This window comes from Marmota marmota, unplaced genomic scaffold, assembly GCF_001458135.2.
Source record: "Marmota marmota marmota unplaced genomic scaffold, marMar, whole genome shotgun sequence".
Taxonomy (NCBI): Eukaryota; Metazoa; Chordata; class Mammalia; order Rodentia; family Sciuridae; genus Marmota; species Marmota marmota.
In genome coordinates, this window is record NW_026000174.1 from 59,769,393 (window position 1) to 59,795,279 (window position 25,887).

The 25,887-nt window shown below is 39.4% G+C and overlaps 1 protein-coding gene across 1 annotated transcript in view; it reads left to right on the top strand.

Moving 5' to 3' along the window:
* The first annotated feature begins 10,980 nt into the window (after nt 1-10,980).
* The window catches only part of LOC107159700 (fatty acid desaturase 2-like protein FADS2B), a 31,446-nt gene continuing 16,539 nt past the window's right edge, over nt 10,981-25,887 (top strand). The window contains exons 1-4 of the mRNA XM_015506307.2: nt 10,981-11,590; nt 18,877-18,987; nt 21,910-22,107; nt 23,684-23,785. Coding sequence (XP_015361793.1) covers nt 11,264-11,590; nt 18,877-18,987; nt 21,910-22,107; nt 23,684-23,785 — 738 coding nt within the window. The 5' untranslated portion in view covers nt 10,981-11,263. The remainder of the gene's footprint in view (nt 11,591-18,876; nt 18,988-21,909; nt 22,108-23,683; nt 23,786-25,887) is intronic.

Below are 25,887 nucleotides of genomic sequence, written 5' to 3' on the forward strand. Positions count from 1 at the left end.
GTACATATAAATAAAGGTGAAATTACCTTTGGTACCTTTATGTATTGATAGAACATGATTTTGTTAACTTCATTCCATATTTCTTCCTCTTTCTTTTCCTTCCTTCCTTCCTCTCACTCTTCTTCTAGTTCACTGATCTTCCCTATATCTTTATAATATCTGATCCCCTCTCCACCTTCTTTCCCTTATTTTTCTCTAGCTTCCATATATGAGAAGAAAACATTTGACCCTTGATTTTCTGAGTCTGGCTTATTTCACTGAGCATGATTTTTTTAAAAGAGAGAGAGAGATGAGAGAGAGAATTTTAATATTTATTTTTTAGTTTTCGGCTGACACAACATCTTTGTTTGTATGTGGTGCTGAGGATCGAACCCGGGCCGCACACACACCAGGCGAGCGTGCTACCTCTTGAACCACATCCCCAGCTCCTGAGCATGATTTTTTTCTGCATTTCATCTATTAATTAGCAAATGCCATTATCACATTCTTCTTTATGGCTAAGGAAAACTACATTTTCTTGATTGCTTCATCTGTTGACACGCATATGAGTTAATTCTGTAATTTGGCCATTGTGAATTGTGTGGTTATAAGCATTGAAATGGCTGTATTGTTATATAAGCTGATTTTAGATCTTTCGGATAAATACCCAGGAGTGGGATAGTTAGATCACCTGGTGGTTTAATTCCTAGTTTTTTGAGGAATCTCCATACTGCTTTCCAGACTGGTTGTACTAATTTCCAGCCCCACCAACCATGTATGAGTGTACCTTTTTCCACACATCCTTAACAGCATTTATTATTATTCACCTACACACATATTTTTTAAAAATATGTCTAATTGTAGCCCTGAGAAAACCAGGGTGTTTCTTGAGGTCTGCAACATGGATGCATCTCAGAATAAATATGTTGATTGAAAGAAACCAGACACCCCTCCTCCCAAAAAAACATGATTTCACATACATGACATCTAGAAAATTGACAGAAAGCTATTCAGCGGTTGCCTGGGGATGAAGACAGGCCAAGAAGAAGGGTAAAAGAGTGAATTATTGTTTTAGCTCGATACCAATAGTTCTCTAAAACACACTTAATCTTTCTTGATCCAACCTCTTCCAAGTCTCTCAGCTGCTCTCTCACACATCTTTATTCTAAATTTCCTTAAAAAAAAAAAAAGAAAGAAAGGAAAAGCCGGACATGGTGGCACACATCTATAATCTCAGCAACTTGGGAGGCTGAGGCAGGTGGATTGTAAATTCAAAGCCAGCCTCAGCAGATTAGCAAGGCACTTAGCAACTCAGTGAGATCCTGTCTCTAAATAAAAAATATAAAAAATAGGGTTGGGGATGTGGTTCAATGGTTAAGCATCCTTGGGTTCAATCCCCTGTATATGAAAAAAAAAAGGAAAATGGAAAATTCCATACCATAATTGGAGCTCATTATAATGCACTGTCCTTATGTGAACATTTAATTTTAAATCCCCTGAAAATTTGACCTTCTTCTACCAGCCTAAGTGGGTACATTCTCCATTTTTCTAAATCATATTCAATCTAGCTCAGACCCCAAATGTTGACATGAATGTCTCAGACAGGTGCTTTTGATGCTCTGCCTTTCCTTGTGAGCTTCAGAACCTTGGAGAACCAGGAAAATTAAATGATAGAACGTGCCTCAGCCTCATTCTGTCATTCTGTGTTTGATCGTTCGACTGCACAGAACTCTTTTTAGAGGTTGACATTGATTTATTCTTCCACTGTGTCAGGTATTATGTTAAACACACCTTTCTGCTTGTCACAGTAAACTCTGTAAGAAAGGTGCTCAATAATCCCATTTCCTACTCACTAACTGTGTGACATAAGGCTTGTCATTTGCTTCTCTGATCACCAGTTTTCTCTTATAAAGCAAGATGGTAAAACTAAGTGGCTTTTCCTACTCTTCCGTGCCCCCCCCCCAAATTCATATTTGGGAGAATTAGGATTTTGGATTTTTAGGTCAGGAATGTTTTATTTGTTTGTTTGTTTGTTTGTTCTGTGTTAATTTCTCTAGTCTTGCAACTTTCTTATAGGTTTGAATTTTTTAAAAATAGGGAAGTGATAAAAGTAAATCTAATCACTTGGTTCTTAAATGACTGTAACACATGGATTCTTAAAACTCTCTAGAAATACAAAAGTTCATCTCTCTTTAAAATGAAGAGGTGCAATGATCATTGATTAATAAAGATCTCACCCTGGTCATCCACAGTGTTTTTTTAAAATTTAATGAACTCTTATATGCTCCCATTTTATCAGAATTTTATTATCCATCATTTCTACAAAAGGTAAATTGTTTTGTAATAATTATAGGATGTATAATATGTATATTAACTCTGCTAAAAATAAGGTTAAATATACTCATATTCAAGATAGAAAATAAATATACTCCAATGTTTACTTTAAAACAGATTCCACAACCTCACTACTCTCAAACCATATGAATCAACAAAGTGGATTCCTACCTTCACACACAAACATCTGCCTCGATTTTGCCTAAAGATCAGATTACCCAGGCCAGGGCAACGGTCCCTTGTACACCAAGAAGTGTGTGTGGGTGTGTGTATGCACTCAACGGTGCATGTACACATCTGTACACATGGGCTCAAGGGAAATAACATCAAGACCTTAATGGGCTGGTGTTGTAGTTTAGTGGTACAGCGCTCACCTAGCACTTGTGAGGTACTGGGTTCAATCCTCAGCACCACATAAAAAATAAATAAAATAAAGGTATTGGGTCCAACTACAACTAGAAAAATTTTAAAAAAATCTTAAGACGTGTAGTGTTTATTTTCCATTCTTTTAAGAGACATAGAGAAAAGAGAGATATCATTATCCTATCAAAGTTTCCCAGAAAGGACAAAGAAGGAGGACAAGTGTGAGATGGCAAAAGGAAAAGTTTAGGAGAGGTGAAGAAGGAGGGAAGGGGAGGGGAGAAGGAGGATCCAGCATCTGCTGTGGGGCCTGTTGCAGTGAGTCAGGTTACGCTCTTATTTTCCCACAAGCTCCACCTTATGCATCTACATAGGTGGGTAGGAAAGGTAGGTAAATATCTCTAACCTAACCATGACCCCTGAATTCTGGAGGATAAAATGATATCATATAAATTTTATCAAATCAAGACTGCAAGCCAAAGGCCTCATAAAACCACAGGATAAACCTACAGCACCTCCCAAAATCAAGGTGAGCCGGAAGTAAAACCGCCACAAAGTTTGCAAGTAAAATCTCGCTACCCAATCACTTGAAGCCATCTGAAGCATAGCCCTTAGGACATGCATTTATTTTTCTTTCTTTTTGTAAATATTTAATTTTTAGTTGTAGTTGTCAATACCTTTATCTTAATTATTTATTGTTATGTGGTGCTGAGGATTGAACCCAGGGCCTCGCACATGCTAGGCGAGCGCTCTACCACTGAGCCACAACCCCAGCCCTGCATTTACTTTTCTTAAATATAAGACAGTCTTTAAATATTAAGTATGAGAGAATCATCCCTCCTGCTTTTAACCTATCTAGCCTCTAGCATATTTAATCTCTTTGGGCTTGATTTTTTTCTTTCCTTTAGGAGAAATAGTGCTAACACTTCTCACACACCACTATTTTGAGAATTAAGTAAAATAAAATAAGTAAATATGAGGAATGCCAGCAAATGCTTGTCAAGTACATCCTCTTTCTCACTGAGAGACCAGCTACAGGTCACTGTCAAACCTGAAATTAGGTATGAACCCCTACTCATTTGTTGGTGTATTATTTTCTAACTTAACTAATACTTGGTGAGGACCTAATCCTATTCTAGTTTCTACAAACTGAGTAATGAATGAAAAAAAAAAAAACTAAAAAAAAAAAACCTTCCCTTTCTTCTAGCGTTTAATCCCTCCCTTTCTTCTGGCTTTCTTCATCTCGTCTTTGATCGGTTAAGCAGTCTCGGGTGTCCCAGGAAATAGACCTCCATTTGTATTTTCTCCGCATGAGATAAAGTCGCAGCTGAGACCAGGACAGGAAAGGGTAGTATTGAGTCTCTGAGAAAACCAAGCCGAGCTGCCCCATTTGAATCTTGCCCATGGCAGTGCCCAGGCCAGCCAGTCACAGGCTGATAGGGGACCAGCTGAAGCAGTCCTTCCAGAATGTCTGCCTCAAAACAATGAGACTCTTTTGGCCCAAGGCACCAACAGCTAATTGCAGTGTTTTACAAACAAATTTTGTTGAAATGATAAAGCAGTGCTTCAGAACAATTGCCCTGAGAAAAATGGGTGTGCAGTTTGCACAGTGGCTCATACACTCAAAGCCAGGGTGTGCCCAAGTTAAAAGAACCCGTTTAGAAAGCAGATTGGCCAGTTATCATGATGACTGTGCTCATACACGTACATAATGTCAGACCTCAGGGAGCTCTGAGCACTTTTTAAATAGACATGTGGGTAGGTAGGGAATCAACGGAAGAACCGAATTCCCTTTTTCTCAAGCCAATTTTCTACATGGTTCTCTGGTTAAGAAGAATGGTTATATTCTTCTGTCTGCAACATAGTACATCCAGTTGAAACCATTCCCATGGAGAACATGGAATATCTTGCCTTCATTTTAAAATTACAATTATCATAATAACAGGTTTCTTACATTAAAACCATTTTTCCACCTCCATTATTTCTTCTAAGTCTCAACAGCTCTTTAGAGATAGGCAGAGTGGGTATTATACTCAATTTGATGAAAACTAAAACTGAGGTTCTCCGAATGTGATATATGATGATGTACAGCTTTTAAGAAGGAAGTATGGATGAGGCTTGAACAACTCTATTAGTGCTAAGACCAGCCTCAAAGATCTTCTTCTCCATTAGCTATAGTGTTTGAATCTTTAAGACCCAAAAGTGGCATAGACTAGTAACAGAGTCAGCCACAGATCATCCTTTTAAATGGTTTTCATTTTTACCTAAAGGAGGAATACTCTGGTTTTAAGGACATCGCTACAGGATTATGCATAAGTTTGACTTGTTTTATTTGGGTGTGACATTACACTGCTGGAGAATGATCACTTATTAATTCAGAAAACAATGAGCCTAGAAAACAGCTCCAAAGTGGTACTGTAAGGATGGCCTTAGCTTAAGTAACTCCATTTTAAATAAACCTACAGTCCCACCAGGCACCAGCCTACAAAGTCCTCCAATATGTCAATCAGGCATAGTCTGATAAAGACAAGTCACTTTCTATAGCCCTGATAAGAGTCAGGGTAAAGTCACATGTTATTTGCCTTTGGCCTGATAAGAGGTGTGAGATCAGGACAGAAATCACCAAACCATGTGTCCTGACTCTATAACGTAAGATGTCACTAAGAACCATGGTAACAGCTGATAGGGGCCTAAAGGGTGAGCAGAAGCCCTGAAAATTTAGTATAAATTATGGTACAAATGAACTGACATTAGGATCAGCTGACACTGATGCACACGCCGGAGAGCCTGATGACATCCCAACTCTTCTCTTCATCTGCCTGATCCTCTGCATTGTCCTCACCACTCTCAAACTCTATAGCAGCCTCCTGACGCTGGTGAGAAGAGCAACTTCTCCTTACGACCGTCTCCTCAACTCCACACCAGGAGAAGCCTCTGTGGCTTCCTGACCTGATCACTGTGGTCTGAGTGAGTGTGCGTCTGCTGGACTTAAGGCCCTTGAGCTCAGCATGCAGAGGGAATGTCTATAATAAGTCTGTCATGATTAAGTGTGTTTGCAGGGCTTAGAGTTAACTTAGAATTGTGTCCTTTGAATTGATTATGTCTATTGCAGTGCCCAGCATTAAAGATTGTCATTTTCTTGATTAAGAGCCTATTGAGTGAACTGTATTAATCTGAGTGAATAAAACATTGAAAAAGGCAGACATTCTTTATGGACTTTCTTTATTTCTCTCCCTTGACTGCATAAGTTGCACCTTTTGCCCATCGCAACAGGTATGTGTGAAGTTCAGAAAGTCAGGCCCTGGTGAATGGGAGGATAAAAATCAGCCTGCTTCTACAATCTGTGATTTGTGCCTCATAATTTTTTCTCTGATGTATGTCTGTCACTTTTCCTACCACCTAAATGCTGATATTCTCATTTCCTCTAGGAAAAGAGAAATATTGTAAGGATTCAGTACCCATCGTCACCAATTGCTCATGAAATGTTACTGTCTTTGAATGCTATGTTGACTCAGAGATAACACATGCTGGTAAGGACAAGGTAGCAAGGGGAACTCTCATGCTGCTGGTGGGAGTGTAAAGTAGTACAGACATTATAGAAAACAGTATGGGGGTCCTCAAAGACTAGAAATACAGCTACCCTATGACCCAACAATCTTACTGATACTGCCAGTTAATGATGATGAGCTCTGCTCCCCCACAAGTTGAAATGTAACATTAGAGAAGCACTCCGAGGCAAGCATATAAAGCAGGGTTTATTTAAAAGGGGTAACATAGACTTCTCCCTGGAGAGAGAAGGGGGCCATAGCTGGTATCCTGGCATCCCAAGAAGTGAGGGTGTCCTACCTTTTTATATGTCTTAGGCTTCCTTTGTTCTCCTGCTCTCTTCCTTTATCTCTCTTTCTCCTATCTACCTGACGAGGACCAGGAGATGCTCGGTGGGATGGCCAAAATATGGGAAGCAGATGGGCCAAAGGGCCAAGGTGGTGTGACCCGGGCAGGAAGGGGGTGTAATTAACAACTCTCTGTAGGGAGGGACAATCCTGGGTGCAGGTTATCTTAGCAACAGGTTGGAGCAGGGGCAGGTTATCTTGATAAGGGTGGCGGAAGAGCTCTGAAGGCATTAGCATTTCAATCCCTCTCCAGATTTCTGGACTCACCCAAATTAGCTTCCTTGATCTGACCTGACTCCATTTACCTATCTAAACTGACTGCCTGCCTAATTCTGGCTTCACTACTACTGGTTAGTAGTGAAAAGGGAAATGAAAACAAGTATGTCAAAGAGACATTTGGCCATTCATGTTCATTGTAGCACCATTCCTGAAAACCCCAAAGTGGCATTAACCAAAGTACTCATCAACAGAAAAATGGACTTTACAATGTGCTATATGTACATAATGAAGGATTATTCAGCCTTAAAAAAAAAGAATATAATCCTGTCACTTGTGGCTTCATGGATGAAACTGAAGGATATTGTGTTGTCAAATGTCTCAAGCACAGATGACAAATACCACACATCCTCACTTCTACGCAGAAACTAAAACACACATCTCATTAAAGTAAAGAGTAGCATCGTGGTTACCGGGGCTGGTCGAGTCACGGAGAGGAAGGGTACAGAGAAGATGGTTAATAGGCACAAGGGTACAGTTAGGTAAGAGGAATAACCTCTTAATGTTTCATTGCACGGTAGGATAACTATAGTTGACATCAATTAGTTGTGTATCTCAAAATAGCTACTTGAGAGAATTTTTAATGGTGGCACACACACACACACAAAAAATAAGTTTAATGAATACACCTATCATCCTGATTTGATCATTCTATATTGTATGCATGTATTGAAATATCACACCATGCCCTATAAATAAGTACAATTACTATGTCAATTAAAATATTTTTTTAAAAAAGAATAATACCAGCAGCTAACATTTATAGAGAACTTTCAGGTATTTTCTGAAGCACTATACATAAATCAACATATTTACTTGTCACAAATAAAAATACATGAAGTACCATATTTACTTGTTACAAAGGAAAATCTATGAGGCACAAGTATTATTAGCTTTATCATGTTTTTAAAATGAGACCTCAGAAGAACATAGAGGTTGAGGTGCTTGTCCAAGTTCCTAACATGGGAAGCATTGGTCCTTGATTTTGAACTCTGGCTATGTAGCTTTCTACAAAAAAAACTGAATGCATAGAGATGGGGGTGCATTTTCTTTATTCATTTTGTTTCTTGCCTGCAGCTTTTCTTACAAAGAAAAGAAAGTTTTGTCCATCTTTCATCTCTAGGTTATCTAGCATAGAAAGTAGAAAATACTGTTATTGGTAAATAAGGTTTTCAATGACCTTCTTTTCCATTAATTTAGTCAAGATTTACCAATAATGTCTCCAACATTATGGAGACAGTATTCCATAATGTCTCCAACCACTGCCAGGCTGAGCAGTGGTCACACCAGTATTCTGAAGGTTGAACTGGTTTGACGCAGAGATTCTGCTTGGAGTCTCCTAAATAATTGGCATGATAGAGTCGGAGTAACTCCCGTTCTGATTTCCTGTTGAGTGACAGGTCAAAAAGATTCAATTGTTTTTAAGATAGTAAAAGGGCCTGGAGTCACAGTACCAGCCCACAGAAGTTCCTGCCCTTAGAAGCTGCTCAATACAGGTTAAAAGAATGGATTTGTAAATAAATGACTGGATGGCTCACCTTGCACTGGAAAAAATATTCCACCTTTTCATAAAACTCTTTGTGGGATTAATATCTCAGAATCTTATCTTTAAAAGAAGTTTTAGGTTAAACATATCTTTTGTAATCTTAACAATCTTCAGCGTTACATCTAAAGAAAGGCTTTAACTTTTAAACCTCCATATTGGAGCATCATGAGGAAGACTTAGCTCTCAATGTCAGAGACAGATCCCTCCATGTTTTGGGAAGATCTGAACAGCCCACATATACCAAGACACATTCTGACAGACTCACATCCATTCTGAAAAGGAGATTTAACAGGGGCCAAGGATACTGAGGACTTTAGCTAGGAAAACCTCATTACCAGTACTTTCTGAGCATTCTGGACATTTTGCACATGAAGAGTGAGTCAAGGCTGCCCTCACTATACTCAAGAATGAGAGAAATAAAGGTCTCTAGCTACCCCACACACATACCCGGACCTCTCCCGCCAGTGTGTCTGCATGGTATGACACAGTAAAACCACATGATTTCAAGTTTACAGGAAATACTAGAAAACTGCCCCAGCCAAACTCCTGAGATGCCCTCATCAAAGTGCCAAACATGTTGTTGTTCTCAAACTCCCATGAATTTATGCATATAACTTACCTATACTGAACGGATGCATATTGGATATAGATTATTCCAATTCAGAAATCATGAAAACTACTGAGATTTTCTGTAAATATTATGGAATTTATGTTAATTCATTGCAATCTTGAAAATTGTGCTTATTCTTTCACTTTACAGGTAGGACACAAAAGTGCAAAGAAGTAATTTCATTCATGTTCTATAGCTAATAATTGATAGAGCTAAAATATAATTCCAGGGTCTGGGGTTGTAGCTCAGTAGTTGAGCGCTCGCCTACCACGTGCAAGGCACTGGGTTCGAGCCTCAGCACCACATAAAAATAAATAAATAAAATGAAGTTTTAAAAAACAAAATATAATTCCAGATCCATCTGGCTTCAAAATCTATAATTTATCTTTCTTTCTTTAGTTCCCTACCATGAAGAGATGAATGCATAAAGGAAATGTCATATATATATGACTTTGTTCTTTGTTTTGATGGAATAAAACTCCATCATATATATGTGGAGTTTTATTCCATCAAAGCAAAGAATAAAGTCATACCATTTGCAGAAAAATGGATGGAACTGGAGAGCATCACATTAAGCAAAATATGCCAGGCTGAGAAAGTCAAGGGTCGTATGTTTTCTCTCATATGTGGAATCTAGAAAGAAAAGGAAAAAAGAGATCTCATGAAAATAGAAGGGAGAAGAATAGAGTAGAGAAAAGAGACCAGGGGAAGGAAAGGGGAAGTTCTGGATAATTAAACTGATCAAATTTTGTTAAGTTCATGTATGAATATATCAAATTAATCCTACCCTTATGTATTATTACTATGCACCAATTAAAAAAACTATTTTCTAAATTATAAACATAGCATACTTATTTGAATAAAATTTTGTCAGTACCACAAGAAATACAAAAGAACAAAATCTTCAATAGCACTATAATCCAAAGAAAACTAATGACAATATTTGGGAACATTTTCTTCCAATCATATCCCATTCAGTAAACAGTTTATTGACTAATTTTTCCTTTGTTGTACTGCAAGCATGAATCTGTTCCATTAAAAATTCTGTACAAACTTATTTTTAATATGTATATAATATTCATTCTATATACATAACTAATATAGTTCTTCTTCCTCATTGATGAACATTAAGGCCACTTCTGATTATTCAGAATTATAAATAATACTGAAATAAGTCCCTCTGTCCCTTATTATTAGAATAAATCACTCTGTACCCTGGAATTGCTTCTGTCTTATTTCTAAACCACCAGGTCAAGTCAGTTTTACAAATACAAAAACCCTTAAGTATGAGAACAAGATGAAACAGCTTGGAATGTGCAATCAGAATACCTGAATTCACTCACCAGTTTAGCTCTCATTCACAGGGTGATTCTGGCATGATACCTGAGACTTCCAGAACCTTGTTTTCTTGTTTGAAAATGGGACACTAACACCACCTCCCTCAAGAGATTGATGTGGGATTAAAAGAGCTAAAACATGTGACAGGGACTTTGTAAACCATCATGTGCTTTAGCAAACATCCCTTGCTATTACCTTCAAATGGGTTGAAAGATTTAGGTAATTTTCAAAGGGAAATGAAAAGGAAGGAAAAAAAAACTGGTTTATGCAAATTGGGGGTTTTAGTGGTTGGGTTTTTGTTGTTATTTTAAATATGTATATATTATAAAATAAAACCTTTTTAAAAAGTTTTACACTATTATTTAAAAGTCCTTAGTTGAAATGACAGCTGTCAAAAGAACATTTCCCAAGTCCACCAAACATTGTGTCACCCTGGAGATTTTGAAAGCTTTTGCCCACATGTCGAGTTAACAAACCTAAATAAATGTCTGCATCCACAGGCACGTCAGAGAGCAGGAAAATCCAACCCACCCGGATACAGTGCAGGAGAATCAATGCTTAGAGTTTAGCCCCACCCCCTGGGGCGGGACTCAACATTCTGCCCGTCTGCCATTGGCTAAGGCTCTTTGCCCAGGGACATTTAAGGATGAATGAGGATGCTGCTCAGAGGCCAGCCAGCAGGGAGAAATGTGAAGAGAGAAAGGTAGCCTAGCCTCCCTCAGAGCAGAAAAGATTCAAAACAGACAAGAGTAAGGACCGGCTGGGAAGGGGCGCACCATCAGATTTGTGAAGGGGCAACTAGGCTGTGAAGTTTTCCGAGTAGGCATCATACCTCAATGGAATGAAAGGGAAGAAAAGCAGTCATTTTGTGGTTCAAGCAGAGAATTGGAGGGTTTAGGAGTACACCCAGATAATCCCAAGGATCTAATGGCCATGAAGGTTGAAGAAAAGCTTGAGGACAAAGGGAGCCTGGCAGGAAGGAGTCGAGTGCACCTAGAAGGGATGCACCAGGCCAATGGGAAACCAATAGCCAATGGGAAAACGGATGGCTGTGGAAAGCAGGAAGCGAACGGCAAGAGCAATGGGCTCAGGGAAAGTCTCAACAGGTACACCTGGCAAGAGATCCAGAGGCACAATCAGGAGAACGACCAGTGGCTGGTAATCCATCGAAAAGTTTATAATGTTACTGACTGGGCCAAAAGGCATCCTGGTGGGCACCGGGTCCTCAACCACTATGCTGGGGAAGACGCCACGGTAAGAAACTCCAAGACTCCAAAGCCTCTCTCCCTCTCTCCTTCTCTCCCTCTTTCACTTTCTCCCTCTCTCTGCCTCCAAGTTGCTGGGTGATTGAGATCTTGGCTCTCTTCCTAAAAGCATTCAATTACGTGTTCAGGCTCTGCCACAGATCATCTCCTCCCAAACCAATTTTTCAGGATTCCTCTCTGACAAGAAATTGGAAGCAAATTAGGAATCAAGGTCTACCTGTCATCTGCTTCCAGTTTGGGATGAACTCATATGTACATACTGGATACTGTACTTGTTTATTCTGGATTTCATTTTGTCCTTAGGGTTGTGTTTTATTTGTTGCTATTTGGTTGGTTTTTGTTGTTGTTGTTGTTGTTTGTTTGTTTGTTGCTTTGTTTTGAAGTGGAATCACTATCTTATAAGAAGTTACAAATAAATGAGTGAAATCTAGAAAAAAAATATCTTCACCTAAGTAAATACTTCTAAGACTCCTATAATTGGAGTGTCTAAAAGAAAGAAAGCAGTTAATTTAGTGAGCATCAAAACGTTACCTGGATTTCTAGGTTTTGCAAAGCTCTACTGCATCCAGGAACTCATTTACTATGACAAAAATGATGCAAACTACTTTATGGATGCATTAAAATGCACCAACTCACTTAAACCTCCCCATAAGGAAGGTGAATATTATTCCCATGTTACAGATGGGAAAGTTGATGTTCAAAGAGGTAAAAATGTGTTGCACAGCCAGCAACTGATAGTGCCAAATTTTGGAATGAGATAAGCTTAACCACAAAGTCTCTTACACTTGGTTCTTTAAAAAACAAATTTTCCCTTTATTGATAAGGAGGTCTTCCAAACTCTTAAGTGCATTTAAGAATCCTTTTAAAATATTCTATAAGGTTGTTTGTTTTCTCTCAACTGCGAATCTTATTTTCCACCATTGTACAGATGAAGAAACAGAAGATTAGAGGGGAAAACCACTAATTCCAGGTCAGAAAACTCATATGACAGAACAGAAATTTAAACCTGGGATTTTTTTATTTTATTACACCTGTTGATGTCACTAATTAGCATATAACTTCTCCAACTGGTTTCAAAACACACAACTGGAGATATCATTTTGCTAAGCACTAGTCTGTACATGATATGTGCTACCTGACAACTTTGTAAAATATAGAAGATCTCCATTTTTATATTACCAACCTCTATTTTCTTCAAATCTCAATTTTTCTCCAATTTCTCATCTCTGCTCTGTTCAGGTCTTGTTCTAATAGTCAAATATCTACAGTCAGATGAATGTCTTTCTGAGCTTATCTTGCCATTCTACTCTGGTCAGATCTGATGACTTTTTAAACAAGGTTCAAACTTCTCCTTAAGAAAATGAGTATAAGCTTGTGACAAAGAAAGGGAGTATCATGTCCACTGGGAAGACACACACTGTGTAGACATCTAGAGTAGAGAATTGAAAAAAGTGAGATGGGAAAAAAAAGTGAGAATAACAGGAGAAAGATAAACAAATAAGTATTGAAACAAAGGCCACATACCCTTTTATAGCCCATCCCCACTGCCCACAATTCAGAGAAAATATGGACGAAGGTTTGCTAACACAAGTCACAGAATTAACTCAAAGGATGTGTTGGTAAGGACATGGGTTTCCAACCATGTTTAAATAATGGATAGCTTCACTGAGTTTGACGCAGCCCATGATGCATTTATAATTTACTAATGATCTTTATTCCCTTGGAGTCAGCAAATCATGATGCCTCTGCATACAACTCTAGCCAAAGAAGAAGAATTGATTAACATAATAGTAACCACCAGAACCTTAGGGACAAATCCTATAGCCCATTAGGATTTAAATATGCCAAGGAAGAAAATCATATGGTCAGTCGGCCATGTACCTTAGTCTTTAGGAAAATAAATCTAAAAATGTTCAGAGAAAAGATTTTCCAAGGGAAAATGGCTCCAGAATAGTTAACGATGCCAGCAGAGTCCCGGCAATTTCAGCACTCACTGGCTATTCGGAGGTAAACTGGAATTAGTTATGTGAACCTGGGAAAGTTACTGAGCCTCAGTTTCATGGTCTGCAAAGTAAGAATGGCGCTCTCTATGTGGTTATAGTAAATGAATGTGTGTTCAGTGTGTAGCATAATATAAGACATTAGGTAAAATTTGAGTAAACCATAGCTATGGTTATATTGTTATAATACTCAGCATCTATATTCTAAAATGGAATTATTATGTTTGTTTGCTATCAACTTGGTCTGCTGATTATGTTGTGTTTGAATTGATTTGGGAACAGAAAGGTATATGATGGAGAAGCAGCAAGTCAGAGGTACCTGTGGTCAGAAGTTCACTCTGTTACATATGAGGTGTCTGTAGGTTGTGCCTTGGCTGACAAGTGGGGCCCAGTGTGTGCCAGTCTTGGACCTATGGCTGCACTTCCCCAGACGGGGTACCTTTCTCTTATTTATACAGGAGATTTCCTTGGATAATGATACCCAAGTGGTCTGTTCCATGGATCATTAATCCATTCATTCATGCAGTCAGTTGTTCTAAAGTCCTTGTTAGGGGTCCAGTCTAATAGTTGAAAGCACAGGTTTGGAAAGAAATCAGGACTTGTTTGCATCTAAACTCCACGATTACTTGGAAGATCCTAAGGAGGTTGCTTAAGACTTTGGAGATTTGGTTTCTTTAATTAGAAAATAGGAATGATAATACCTTTATCTTAGTTTGTTTGTTCATTTGTTTATTTATTTATTTATTTTCTGTGGTGCTGGGGATTGAACCCAGGGCCTTGTGCATGTGAAGCATGCACTCTTCCAACTAAGCTGTATCTGCAGCCCTATCTTATTTATTTTAAAGTCAGTGGAGATAAAATAAAGTGCTTATTAGGGTTCTCAGATTAAATACTCAATAAATGAAAATTCCTTTATTTAATTATTACTTCATTCTTCCAAGAGGGATTCTAATATTCTCCAAGGAATGTTGCCAAAAAAAGTCTATGAAACAAAATTGCACATAAGCTCCAATTATTGCACATGAGTTATCTGATTCCAGTTGTATGATTTTTAAATCATTGCCAAAGCACTAGAGTTTAGGCCCAGTTCTTTTCACTTATATAAGCCTACCCAGGAATATCCAGAAACCTTCTCTAAGTCCAACAAGGAGAATTTATTATAAGTATTACATATAACTGCAACATGGTGAGCTATTTTGCAATCCGTAAAATGAAGATTACAAAGCATTTTGATGAAAGACCTACATATGAATAATGGGGCAGCCATAAATTTTATATAAGACAACAGTACACACCAACCTCCATGAAAAACGTAAAAGCAGTCTTGTAATGGGTGTGGAGGCAGCTGGTTTGGAACAAAGAGAGCAGGTTTATTATCCTGAATTCTGGTCATCCCACTCCTCATCTCAGGACATCGCACTCTAGAAGGGACACTGAGAAACTCCAGTTCTTTCTTGTGGGAGTCAAAGATGAACTCAACAAGGAAAGGATGACTAAAGCTTAAAAAATATAAGGAAAAAGTTTGTTTCAATAATCTGGGTGACTCTTAAGTTGAAAAACGTAGAGTTGCATGCAATTCCAAGGAAGAGAATTCCATGGGGTTTGGTATGAGCAGAGCCCATGGAAACGAAGCTAAGGCATAAGGGAAGTAAAGTGAGCCCAGGGGAGGCGTGCAGACATAACTCATGTCGTGAGCAAGCATCCAAACAGCAGGGGCATGCCACACTAGCCACTTCCTTTCCTTAGCACAATTTTAGCCAAAAGTATGTGCTCAGTTAATGTCAGTGAACTATCCTTATGTGATGATGAGAAGAGGAGAAGATGGAGAGAAGATGAAGCTAGAGAAGAGGTAGGGAAGAAAGAGACAGAAGGAGGGAGACAAAGAACCTTGATCGCCAACCTAAGGCATTTGTCTATTCCCCTCACTGCTTAGCACCTCCTTCCACTACCAACAGTGGTGCTTGGGCACAGCTTCCCTGCTCACACTTGTCAGAACAATAAATCAGACATCACTTCTAAGCTGTTAGTAAATGGAAAGTGAGAATCTGTGATTTCAACTTTCCTGGGCAGTCCAAATGTTATAATCTGATTCTCATTTGAATCATCTTGTAGTTATACACAGAGGTAAGAGGAGAGAGAGAAAAGGAAGTCCAAATTCTAATGGATGGAAATGGGCCATGAGAAGATGCTGTCTCTATAAGATCAACCTGGCTATTAGAGGATGAAGTAAAAAGGGCCAGTCAAAAGGAAGGAAGACCAGGAGGGAGCCCGGGGAACATGTTCAAGGCCCAGAAAAAGCATTGACAACAGGAGTGGAGAGGAGGGTTAGGTGGGAAGGATATTTAGGAGACCTGACTTATAATATTTTGTGAATAAGTAACAGAGTCTTGATCCACCTATGGGTATGTGGTTTGGAAACCTACTGGTGGCCTCCAGAATAGGAATTCCAGAAGAATGCACAGATTGAAAGGTAGGGTGAACTTCTCCTACTGTCCTCTTTGACAAGGGATGATGTAGTAAAGTACATCACTCCCTCCTCCGCCAAATAATAGCAAAAATTTAACATTCTTTCCAAGGCATTTGTAAAAGCAAATAATATATCACATCTTCCCCATGTTGGTACTATTTTAGAAATAATCACTTTCAAGATGATCTAAACTAAAAAATTTATGGGCAACATGAGTGAAAATGAATGACTGAGAAGGGAGTCAAAGGCGAACAGATGAAACCAAGACTTACAGAAGTGTCAGAAAATAGCAATACTGAGGTGAGAGAGAGACCTGCAGCCTTGGAGTGCAATACTTGATTCATCCTGATTCCTCATTCTAGAACTGCTGTCTCTATCTATTCACTCACTCACCCTTTTCCCCTGTCCATCGGACATGCATTCATCACATGCCACACCCCAGGCACAGTGAGGCTATTAGGTACATATTGATCAGTAACAGTACATATTCTCAGTTTCAAAAACTCACAAATCACTGAAGAAGAGGCAGGTGCACAGTTTCATTTCCAATGTAGTTGGAATACCTTCAGGAACAGCATCATGACGCCCACAGTGATCATGAATAACTTTCCTGAATGAGTTTATATGGGTCTTGAAGGATGCGGAGGAGACTTAACTGTAGGGAAAATGCAAAATGGAAGTCAAGGAAAAGGGAATAGTATGTGTAAATCTTCGATCCTATGGAAGAGCATAGAATGCTGTTGAATGAGAAGGCTCCAGTAGAGAATATGGCACATGGAAGGTATAGAGGAAGGCAAGAAGAGGGAGGCAGCCTGGAGCCATAGGCAATGCACTTTATGGGACTGAAACCTGCAGTAGAGGAACACCATTACCATCTTCCCAGCAGATCTAAATTGATTTTAGTATCACCTCAAAACAATCTAGCATCGTGCCCTTCGGAGAAAGAATTATACATATCAAGACAGGCATGGATCTTTATGGCTTCATGGCTTCAGAGTCGCATGGCCCTGAATTCAAATCCTGACGCTGCTATTGGCTGGCTTTTGGGAGCAAGACGTTTCTCCCCTCTGAGATTTAGCCTCTCTGTGTAACAGAAGCAATGGGAGGAACCTCACAGAAGTAAGGCTACAGCAATGAGAAGCCTTCAGAGCCCCTTGTATACAGGATACACTCTGCAAACACTGGCACAATCCCCCTTTCCTTTCCTTTACTCCCCCTCGTTCCTTCAACAAGAACATACTTGCCCAAGAATGTTGGTAACTGAACCTGTTCTTGCGGACTTTCAAGAAGAGATTTCACAACTTACTCAGCATCTGGATTCTGTTAGAAAATTATTGAATATTCTAAGACTACCTAAACTCCTTTTTGCATTGTCTTATTTATGTACAAAAAGCTCCACGGTAGCAGACTGTTGCTTTAATGTTCTGGAAAACTGTGACTCCTCAGTAACTGTTGTCGAAACATTGACCTATGAGCCTTAATGGGGATCAGAAAAAAATATTATCTGCACACTGGAAGATGAAATTGCAATAGATTTCACTCTTCTGTACGTTGACCTTAACCCATCAGGATGTTTTCTGTTCTAAATTTATTCTGAAGCAGCAAGAAGAACATGATTTTTTTTTCAGTATGGATCACCATGAGATACATCAATCACTTTCTTAACCACTGAATCACTCTTTTCCTGGTTAGGGGGAACTAAGCTTTAGGATCTAGAATGTGAAAATTTAAAACCATCTTTGAGATAAAGTAACCCATCATTTCCTGAGAGGGTAATAAGAAATGTGCAGAAGCTTAATTGGGCAGTGCAGAGCTTTGGGGAATTGAGGGACTATCATCACCCCCATTTAGGGAAAAGAATAAAAAACCAAGTCAGCAGAATTGTCCGTAGTTACACAGCTATTAAGTGTCAAGGCCATATTTTAGGTGCAGGAAGCCCACTTTCTAAGTCAGTGCTGTGCAAGGCCACACAGAGTACTTACATGGCTTCCACTCATTCAGGTTATAACTTTGATTATATTTCTTCATTTTTAGTCATTCCTATCCCAAAGCCATAAGAACAAAAGTTCAGCATCTCCCTTCTGTGGAATCCTTAAAAAAAAAAAAAAAAGACTGAACAAATCCTTGAGAGGAAAAAGTATCCCTTGCTTAAATAGGCTATAGAGATCCACTGCTTCTCAAAGTCATATGGTTGCTACTTAACAACAACATTTTAAATAGAGTGATTGGAGTCTTCCAGTGTCAAGCATAACCAAGAGTGTAGATAACCCAGAGCTCAAGGAATGTGCTCCCATGATTTTAAACTAAATTCAGCCCTTCTCTGAAAATAACTAATTCAAAGAGCCTAATTCTTCTGGGCCCCAGACAAGAACCACAAAGGAGCCCTCAACAGGAGATGTGGTGGCATAGCTGACCTTGGCAGCTACCTGCTTCAGATAGTGTAAACAACTATCACCAGAAACCTGATGCTGGACTTGAAAGTTCCATCATGGCCAATAAACCCAAACAACTGCTTCTTCTGATGTTCAGTAAAATAAACAGTGTTGCCATCAGTGCTTCTAGAGAGCCTGGTTATACTGGTCATGCCTAGAAAAACGATGCATAGAATAGTGGGGTCTCCAGCATTATGCCTTTTCAGAAGGTTCTCAAGTGTAATTTGGATCCATCAATTTGCACCATCAACCTGGACTTAAAAGTAAATGTTCTGTAATGGATTCTATGCTCATTTCTAGGTTGGGTGAGGAGGAGGGCTGATCTATGAATAAACATGTGTCTTTTGAGCTTCTAACTGGCCTCTCTGATTTACAGGATGCCTTCAGGGCCATGCACCTGGAGCTTGACATTGTGAAGTTGTACCTGAAGCCGTTGCTTATTGGAGAGCTTGCTCCAGGAGAGCCCAACCAGGAGAAAAACAAAAACGTGAGTCTCAGGATACAAGTACGTGGAAGGATGGAAACAAGCCATAGAGGCCAATTTACTGTTTTCTATGAGAAACCAATTGCTGTGCCTGGGTGAGCCCACAATAGAGTGCAGTAGTTCCCCCTATCTACAGGGGAAACATTCCAAGGCCTCTGGTGGATGCTTAAACTTTGGATAGATTTATTGAACCCTATGTACCAGTCAGGAAAGGGCATGACAGTTGATGTGGTAGCCAAGATGGCGACTAAGTGACTAACAGAAGGGAAGTGTATAGAGCATTCCTGTTCTGAGCAGGATGCAGCAGGAAGGTGGAGATATCGTCATGCTTTTCAGAACAGTGCACAATTTAAAGCTGATGGATTGTTTATTTCTGGGATTTTTTTATTTAATATTTTTTTGACCAAAGAAAATGAAACCATGGATAAGGGGGGAGTATTATGTATTAGTGGATTCTTCATATTTCAAAGAAGATTTATCCCCTTGAGAGCTCAGAGCTCTTAAACCTCTGTGAAGACAAGAAATGGAACTTTGGCCCTGCATTCCGTACTCATTCTGTCTCTAAGCGCCACCTCGGGCCAGGCAGCTTACACCTTTTTTCCAGTGACTGTTTGCAATTATGTGTTTGGTGTCCGTGACTACATCCCCTGCTAAACTAAGTTCCATGAGAGCAAAGAAAATGTCTGTATCACTTATCCCTGTGTCCTTCAGACTCATCTGCACAGGATCAGACATGTAGTAGAAACTCCATAAATAGCTGTTAAATGAAAGATATAAAAATATACTAAAACTATTGCCCTTTTGACATTCAGGGAAATTAGCATTCATGAAGAATAAATTTCTTCCTGAAAGTTCCTCAGCTATTTCACCAAAGAACTGGTACTCTAAATCACTATTCTCTGACCCCAAATATCTTCAGTATACCCAAGGTTGGATGCCATGCTTTCCTCAATACTTGACTATACCAGTTGCACTATACTGTCTTCTAAGGGACAAGGTCTCTATAAGACTAAAACTTCATTTGTTTAATTCTTAATTTTTTTTATTTGCCCAGAGTCAAATACTACTGTGAAACAGAGGGAGTAAGGACTTTATTCCCTCCTTAGGAAACAAGGAGACAGACCCCCCCCCCCCAAAGGAGCAGGACTGATCTCAGAATGCAGGACTGGTTATGAACAAATCTGAGACTAACACTTAGGCTCACTCTGTAAGGCCATGGCTCATTTTAGGAGATTGGTCTCTGAGGGTGGACAGCCTGAACTCATCTTCCACCCCTCTCTGTGGTTCAATGTCTCTCTCTCTCTCTCTGTAAAACAGCACCAATCATAGCACCAATCACATAAGAGTTATTAGGAAAATGATTGAAAGATGTAATATCATTCAAAGAACTTAGAACCGTGTTTGGGACATAGTAAGTGCTCAATAAATTTTAGATATTTTCAGTGTCTCAAGCTCAATGATGGTGTTAATGATTTGCAAGCTTCCAGGTATGTGCCCATCATTTGGGGTGGGTGGCCCTAGGTTGAAAAGGAAAGATGATGCAAAATTAAATCATTATTCCAAACAAAAACATGTAAGGAAAATAAAACTCCACCAGTTTCTGAGAGCCAGAAGATAGCCATTATCTAAAGCAGTGTTAGTCTCCGTAGGCGAAGGGCCACCATAAATTTCCTTGAGTACATCAATGTGGCTCTCTACAGGAAGTTGGAGCCTGAGCGTGAAACTGGGTGTGGGCTAAAGTCCAGCATCTGTCATGGACTTGCTGGTGATTCCAAGCCAGTCACTCTTCTGGATTTTGACAACCCTCTATTCTGTACAATCAATGGGTGGAAAATATGACCAGGCTGAGAGTAATCCCAGAGATGATGACAGATTACCATTAGACAATTATTACAATTATCTACGGATGCCAGAATCCCCGGGTTGGTGGAGGCCTGGGAGATGACCTTACCCGGACTTTTGGCAGGCAGTATGCCCTTCAAATGTTGTAAACCAGTGCATTTTGAAATGAGAATTTTGACTTCTAGAATTACTTTCACAGCCCTTCTCATTTCTAATTTCTTTCTTTCTTTTTTTTTTTAACATCTGTACAGCTGTGCTATTTTTTCTCATACCCTGACTTTCTCAACTGTCCTAGTTTCAACCCCCCTGGAGTCAATAAACTAAATGATAGTTCTTCCCAACCCTTGCATCCTCCTGTGTACCATGTGTCAAACTTGCAAACCAATGCTAGTATTGTACACCAGCACACACACGCACCTGCATGGTACACTTGTACAGGACCACGTTAACCAGCAGACACACAGTAACCCTGTGTTGGGTATCCAGTGAGAGGCTCTCAGGGAATTTACCCTTGGAGCTCATTTAAGCTAACTAGACTGTTCTATGCTCACCTCTTCTATGAAAGAGTCCTTTGAGCACATTAAATAATTAATGACAGGGAAAGCATTTTGGAAACTTAACTACAGTAATACAGATAGTTAGAGAAGTAGCTACAGTAATACAGATCCACATAGACAGCCCAGATCCCCAAAACAACAAAAACAGATTTCAGTCCACACCTGAGATAATACTGTGTTTCACAAACAGCTACCAGGCATACACATCTCTCAATGCGCTCTCCTTCGCCATCCCTGTCCCCACATAATTACTTTGACTGAGCTCCCTAACTATTGGACAGTTCACATGTCACTCTTCATTCTTATCTCCAGAAAGAAATAGCAATCATCACCTTTTTTTCAGAGATTTCATTTGTCTGTTCTCTGGCTTTTGTTTAATTTCTGGGCATTTAATTTTATCCCTGTATATAAAATTCTATTCATAACGTAATTTTATTACTAAATTAATAGAACCAATTATTACTTGTGCTCTGTGTTCCCTTTCCCCTGAAGGAATTAATTCCTCCCTTCAATATTTATTTCACAGTCCCAGCTGGTGGAAGATTTCCAAGAACTGCGCAGGACGTTGGAAGCTTCGCACATGTTCAGGGCCAACCTGTGGTTCTTCTCTCTCCACCTCATCCAGATCTTGATTTTGGAAGTCCTGGCATGGCTGATACTGTGTCATTTTGGCAACGGATGGACTGTCACATTGTTCATCTCTTTTCTTCTCACAGTGTCTCAGGTAAGCCAGTGTCCTGAGCCTAGATGGTGGCCTTGGAAAAGGTTGGATTTCTTCCTCCCTCTTTAGATTAGTGTCAGCAGCAGCCTACACTTCTAGGCAAGTTCCTCCTCAAGGTTAGACTTGTCTGCAAGTTACTAAATGACTTTGGGCCCCAGTTCCTACATATGTAAAATGAGGATAATAATAAATTTGGAATTATTCTAAGGTGGACTAAACAAGCTAATGTGTAAAACTACCCAGCACAGCATCCAGCATATAGTAAAGCTTTGGTTAAGGACGATTGCTACTGTTCATCTGTTCTTTTCCCCCAATTTTATCAACTAAAGTTCTGTCTATGGTCATATAACACTCATCACGTCTTTCATTTATTAATCTGCCACCATTTATTACTGCATGAGACCATGAATTGTTCAAGAGCAGAAATCTTTTTAAGTAACAATAAAAACTTGAGTTCCTTTGTAAATAACAACTGATGCTCAGCAGGGCACATGTGTGTGTACCTATCCATGCATTATAGCTGTCCATAATGGTGGGATTTATTGTTATGTATTTGTACAAGCATACAATGTCACAGTATAATTTCTTCCATATCACTCCCCTGTACATCTCCACTCTCTCCCCTCCACTCACCCCCTGGTCCTCTATTCTACTGATCTCCTTTGATTTTCATGAGATTCACCTCCCCTTTCCTTTCCTTTTTCTTCTCTAGCTTCGACATATGAGAGAAAAAAAATTATCCTTGACCTTCTGAGTTTGGCTTATTAACATAATGCTCTCAAGCTGCATCATGTATAGCTGGGCATTTGTTAAATCCTTGTTGAATAAGGGATGAATTTTCTCCTATGGGCACAAGACTGTATGGATATGGAGAGAAATTCACAGGCTTCCTGTCCCCGAGAAAGGTGTCATCCAAAATGGGTAATAAATCATCTGCTGAACATAGTGCAGGGCAGAGAGGAATGAATGCCAGCAGGAGGAACAAGCATGCGCTGTTGGAACAGAAAGGGACATTTAGTTCTCATTGGAATAACAGGGAAGGTTTTGTAGAGAATCAACAGTAACGTATTTATAGATTTCAAAATTTTTCTGTCCATTTTTTTTTGAAAGGACAATTTGCTTTATTATTTGGAAAGCAACTTTTGGAAACAAGAAAGGAAATAAATATCTGTTTTGCGCTTAGCCTAAATACTATGTAAATTATACAACAGCTCCCTGTGTTAGGTATTATTATCACCTTGTATCAGATAAGTAACTGAGGGTGAGAGCTTTGGAGTAACTTGCCCAGAGTCATACAACTGGTGAGTCATAAAGAACAAAAGTTTGTCTGATGCAAAGTCCATGGTCTTTCCACGCCTCACTGGAAGACTTTGTGATAACAAGAGCCTTCCAACCTGACAGAACCATTTGCATAAAAGGATGGGGGGTTGAATGTGAGATGTGTGAGACTCAGAAACTCACTTGAATGGAGGTCAGACAAAGGCCCCCCACCACCCATTCTCAGGCTCACAAAGGTACGAGTGGGCTCTTCAGATTCCTCTGGACTTCCCAACTTCTCTAACAACTCTGTCTCTCCTAGGCTCAGAGTTCATTTCTGCAGCATGACATAGGACACCTTTCCATGTTTAAGAAGTCCAAGTGGAACCACCTGATGCACAAGTTTGTGATGTGTCATCTCAAGGTAAAGGGTGTCAGGAAGGATGCTGGGGGAGCCTTGAGCATCATTTCCTAAAGCAACGGTTTCCAGGCTTGACCGTGCTCATGTCAGCAAAGCCCCATAAATGAGTGTAAATGTAATAATAATGTATATTATACACATTGATTTGAAATATAATGTTATAAAATATGTGCTACACTTGATTTTTAAATGTCAGGAAGAAAATTCTGATTTTTATTTAAGAAGCTCTTACATTTTTCATTAGCCTAAAAGGCTATTCATCTAAAAACCCAGCACCCCATTGCCTTAAGGAATCACCACCCACAAGAAAGTCTGTGTCTTTAAAAATGAAGAGATGTGCTGTAAAATCATAAATGGGAATACTCTTAGAAAGGAAGTGAAACTTTGTTTTGCTGGGAACTAGGAGAATTCAGCAGGCCTGATTCACCCTGGAAGGCACTGAAGAAATAAAGGAAATAACACAGGAGACATATAAAAATGAAGAGAAAGAATAGTCAGGAAAGGTCAGACAGCTTGTTCCAGAGGAGGGATGCAGAACCCAGGCTTCTGGAAAAAAGCAAGTAGTGGTGATGGCAACCAGTCCTATCCCCCCAACGTAAGCTCCAAGAAACAGGTTCCCTGAGTTCCTGGCACACTGTAAGCCTTCAATGAGCATTTTTGAATGAATGAACAAGTGAGTGCAGAAGAAAATATCAAAGCAAAAAGACTGGAAAGAGTGGCCTTCAGCCCCAGCCCTGATGCTGTTCATTATGTGACCTTGGTTAAATCTTGTTCCCTCTCTGGCCCTAGGTGTTTCCATCTGTGATAGTAAGAGTTAAGCTAGATCTCCTCTTTTCTATAACTTTCTAGGATTGGGTGACGATGTAATCTGGCCCCAAAGACAGGCAAAAGCCTCTGAATCTTTCACTAAATCAAATTTGTGATTTTAAGACAGTTCCTCTTAGGAAAATTCCAGAAGCACTGACTCTGAACCTGTGTTCCTTCCTAACACAGGCTAATAAAAAACTTGGCTGTCTAGTTCCCCAGCCTGGAGCAGCCTGGAAGTGGCCAGCTAATAAGAGGGTGAAGAAGCTGCTGGAGCCAGCTCACAGGGAGCAGGAGTAGGAACTGGGAGAGTAAATCATAAGGGAGGGCAGATGGGAAGGCACATCAGACGTGAGTCGGCCAGGTATCAGGTTCAGAAGCATCCCCTTCAGGCTGTTGTCTCACGTAATTCTCTCGAGGTGGGGCTTGCAGCACCCTTATTTTCAGTTGAGGTGAATCTTCAAAAAAATTAACTATTTAAGTGAACGTCCACAGCCTGGGATGTGAGAACATTTGTGGCACAATATTAAATAGTAGAGGTTCCACTGCTGTGCTTTTTAATCCTGGCTATTCAGAGGCACCCAGAAGAGGTCTTCTTTAAAAAACAAAAACACCAATGCCTAGGCACCATCATAGATGTTCTGATTAAGTTTATCTGTGGTGGGGTCTGGACATCATTTATATTTTTGAAAGCTTCTTTGTTGAATCCAACTTGCAGCCAAGACTGACATCTTCTCTAACAACAGAACTGCCTTCCATGGGAAATCACCTAGTGAGTTTGTTGGTCATCTTGGAAAGATTATGTTCTGCATTTGAACTTCAGTTCTTCAACTGTGAAATGAGGATAGATGATAGATTTGATGGTTAGAGATGTTGTTAAGATCACATGCAATACTCTTGTGTCACGCCTATCATAGTGTCTGCAAATGCTCAGTAATATTTACTTGTTACTAATATTAGGAACAATCTTTTCATAATCCAAATGAGGACTCAGAATAATTAATAAAAATTTTAATGTAATGGTATTAAGAGGATAGGAAAGTAAACCATAAATCATAGCAATCTTGATCTGCAAGGTACTTGGAGTTACCTACTCTTTCTTATCTATTGACTTTCCCATTGAGCAGAGTGAGGTGTAAATAAATTATTTGTATTTTTGATCCATATTACAGAGTTGGATTTTTAGATTCATGTTTTATATTTCTGTCCAGAAAAAAAAATTGTCATTTTATGTGATAAGTTTCACTTAATCAGAAGATTTCTGTAGGTATACTATTTTGCCACTGTCTACCAGTGTTAGA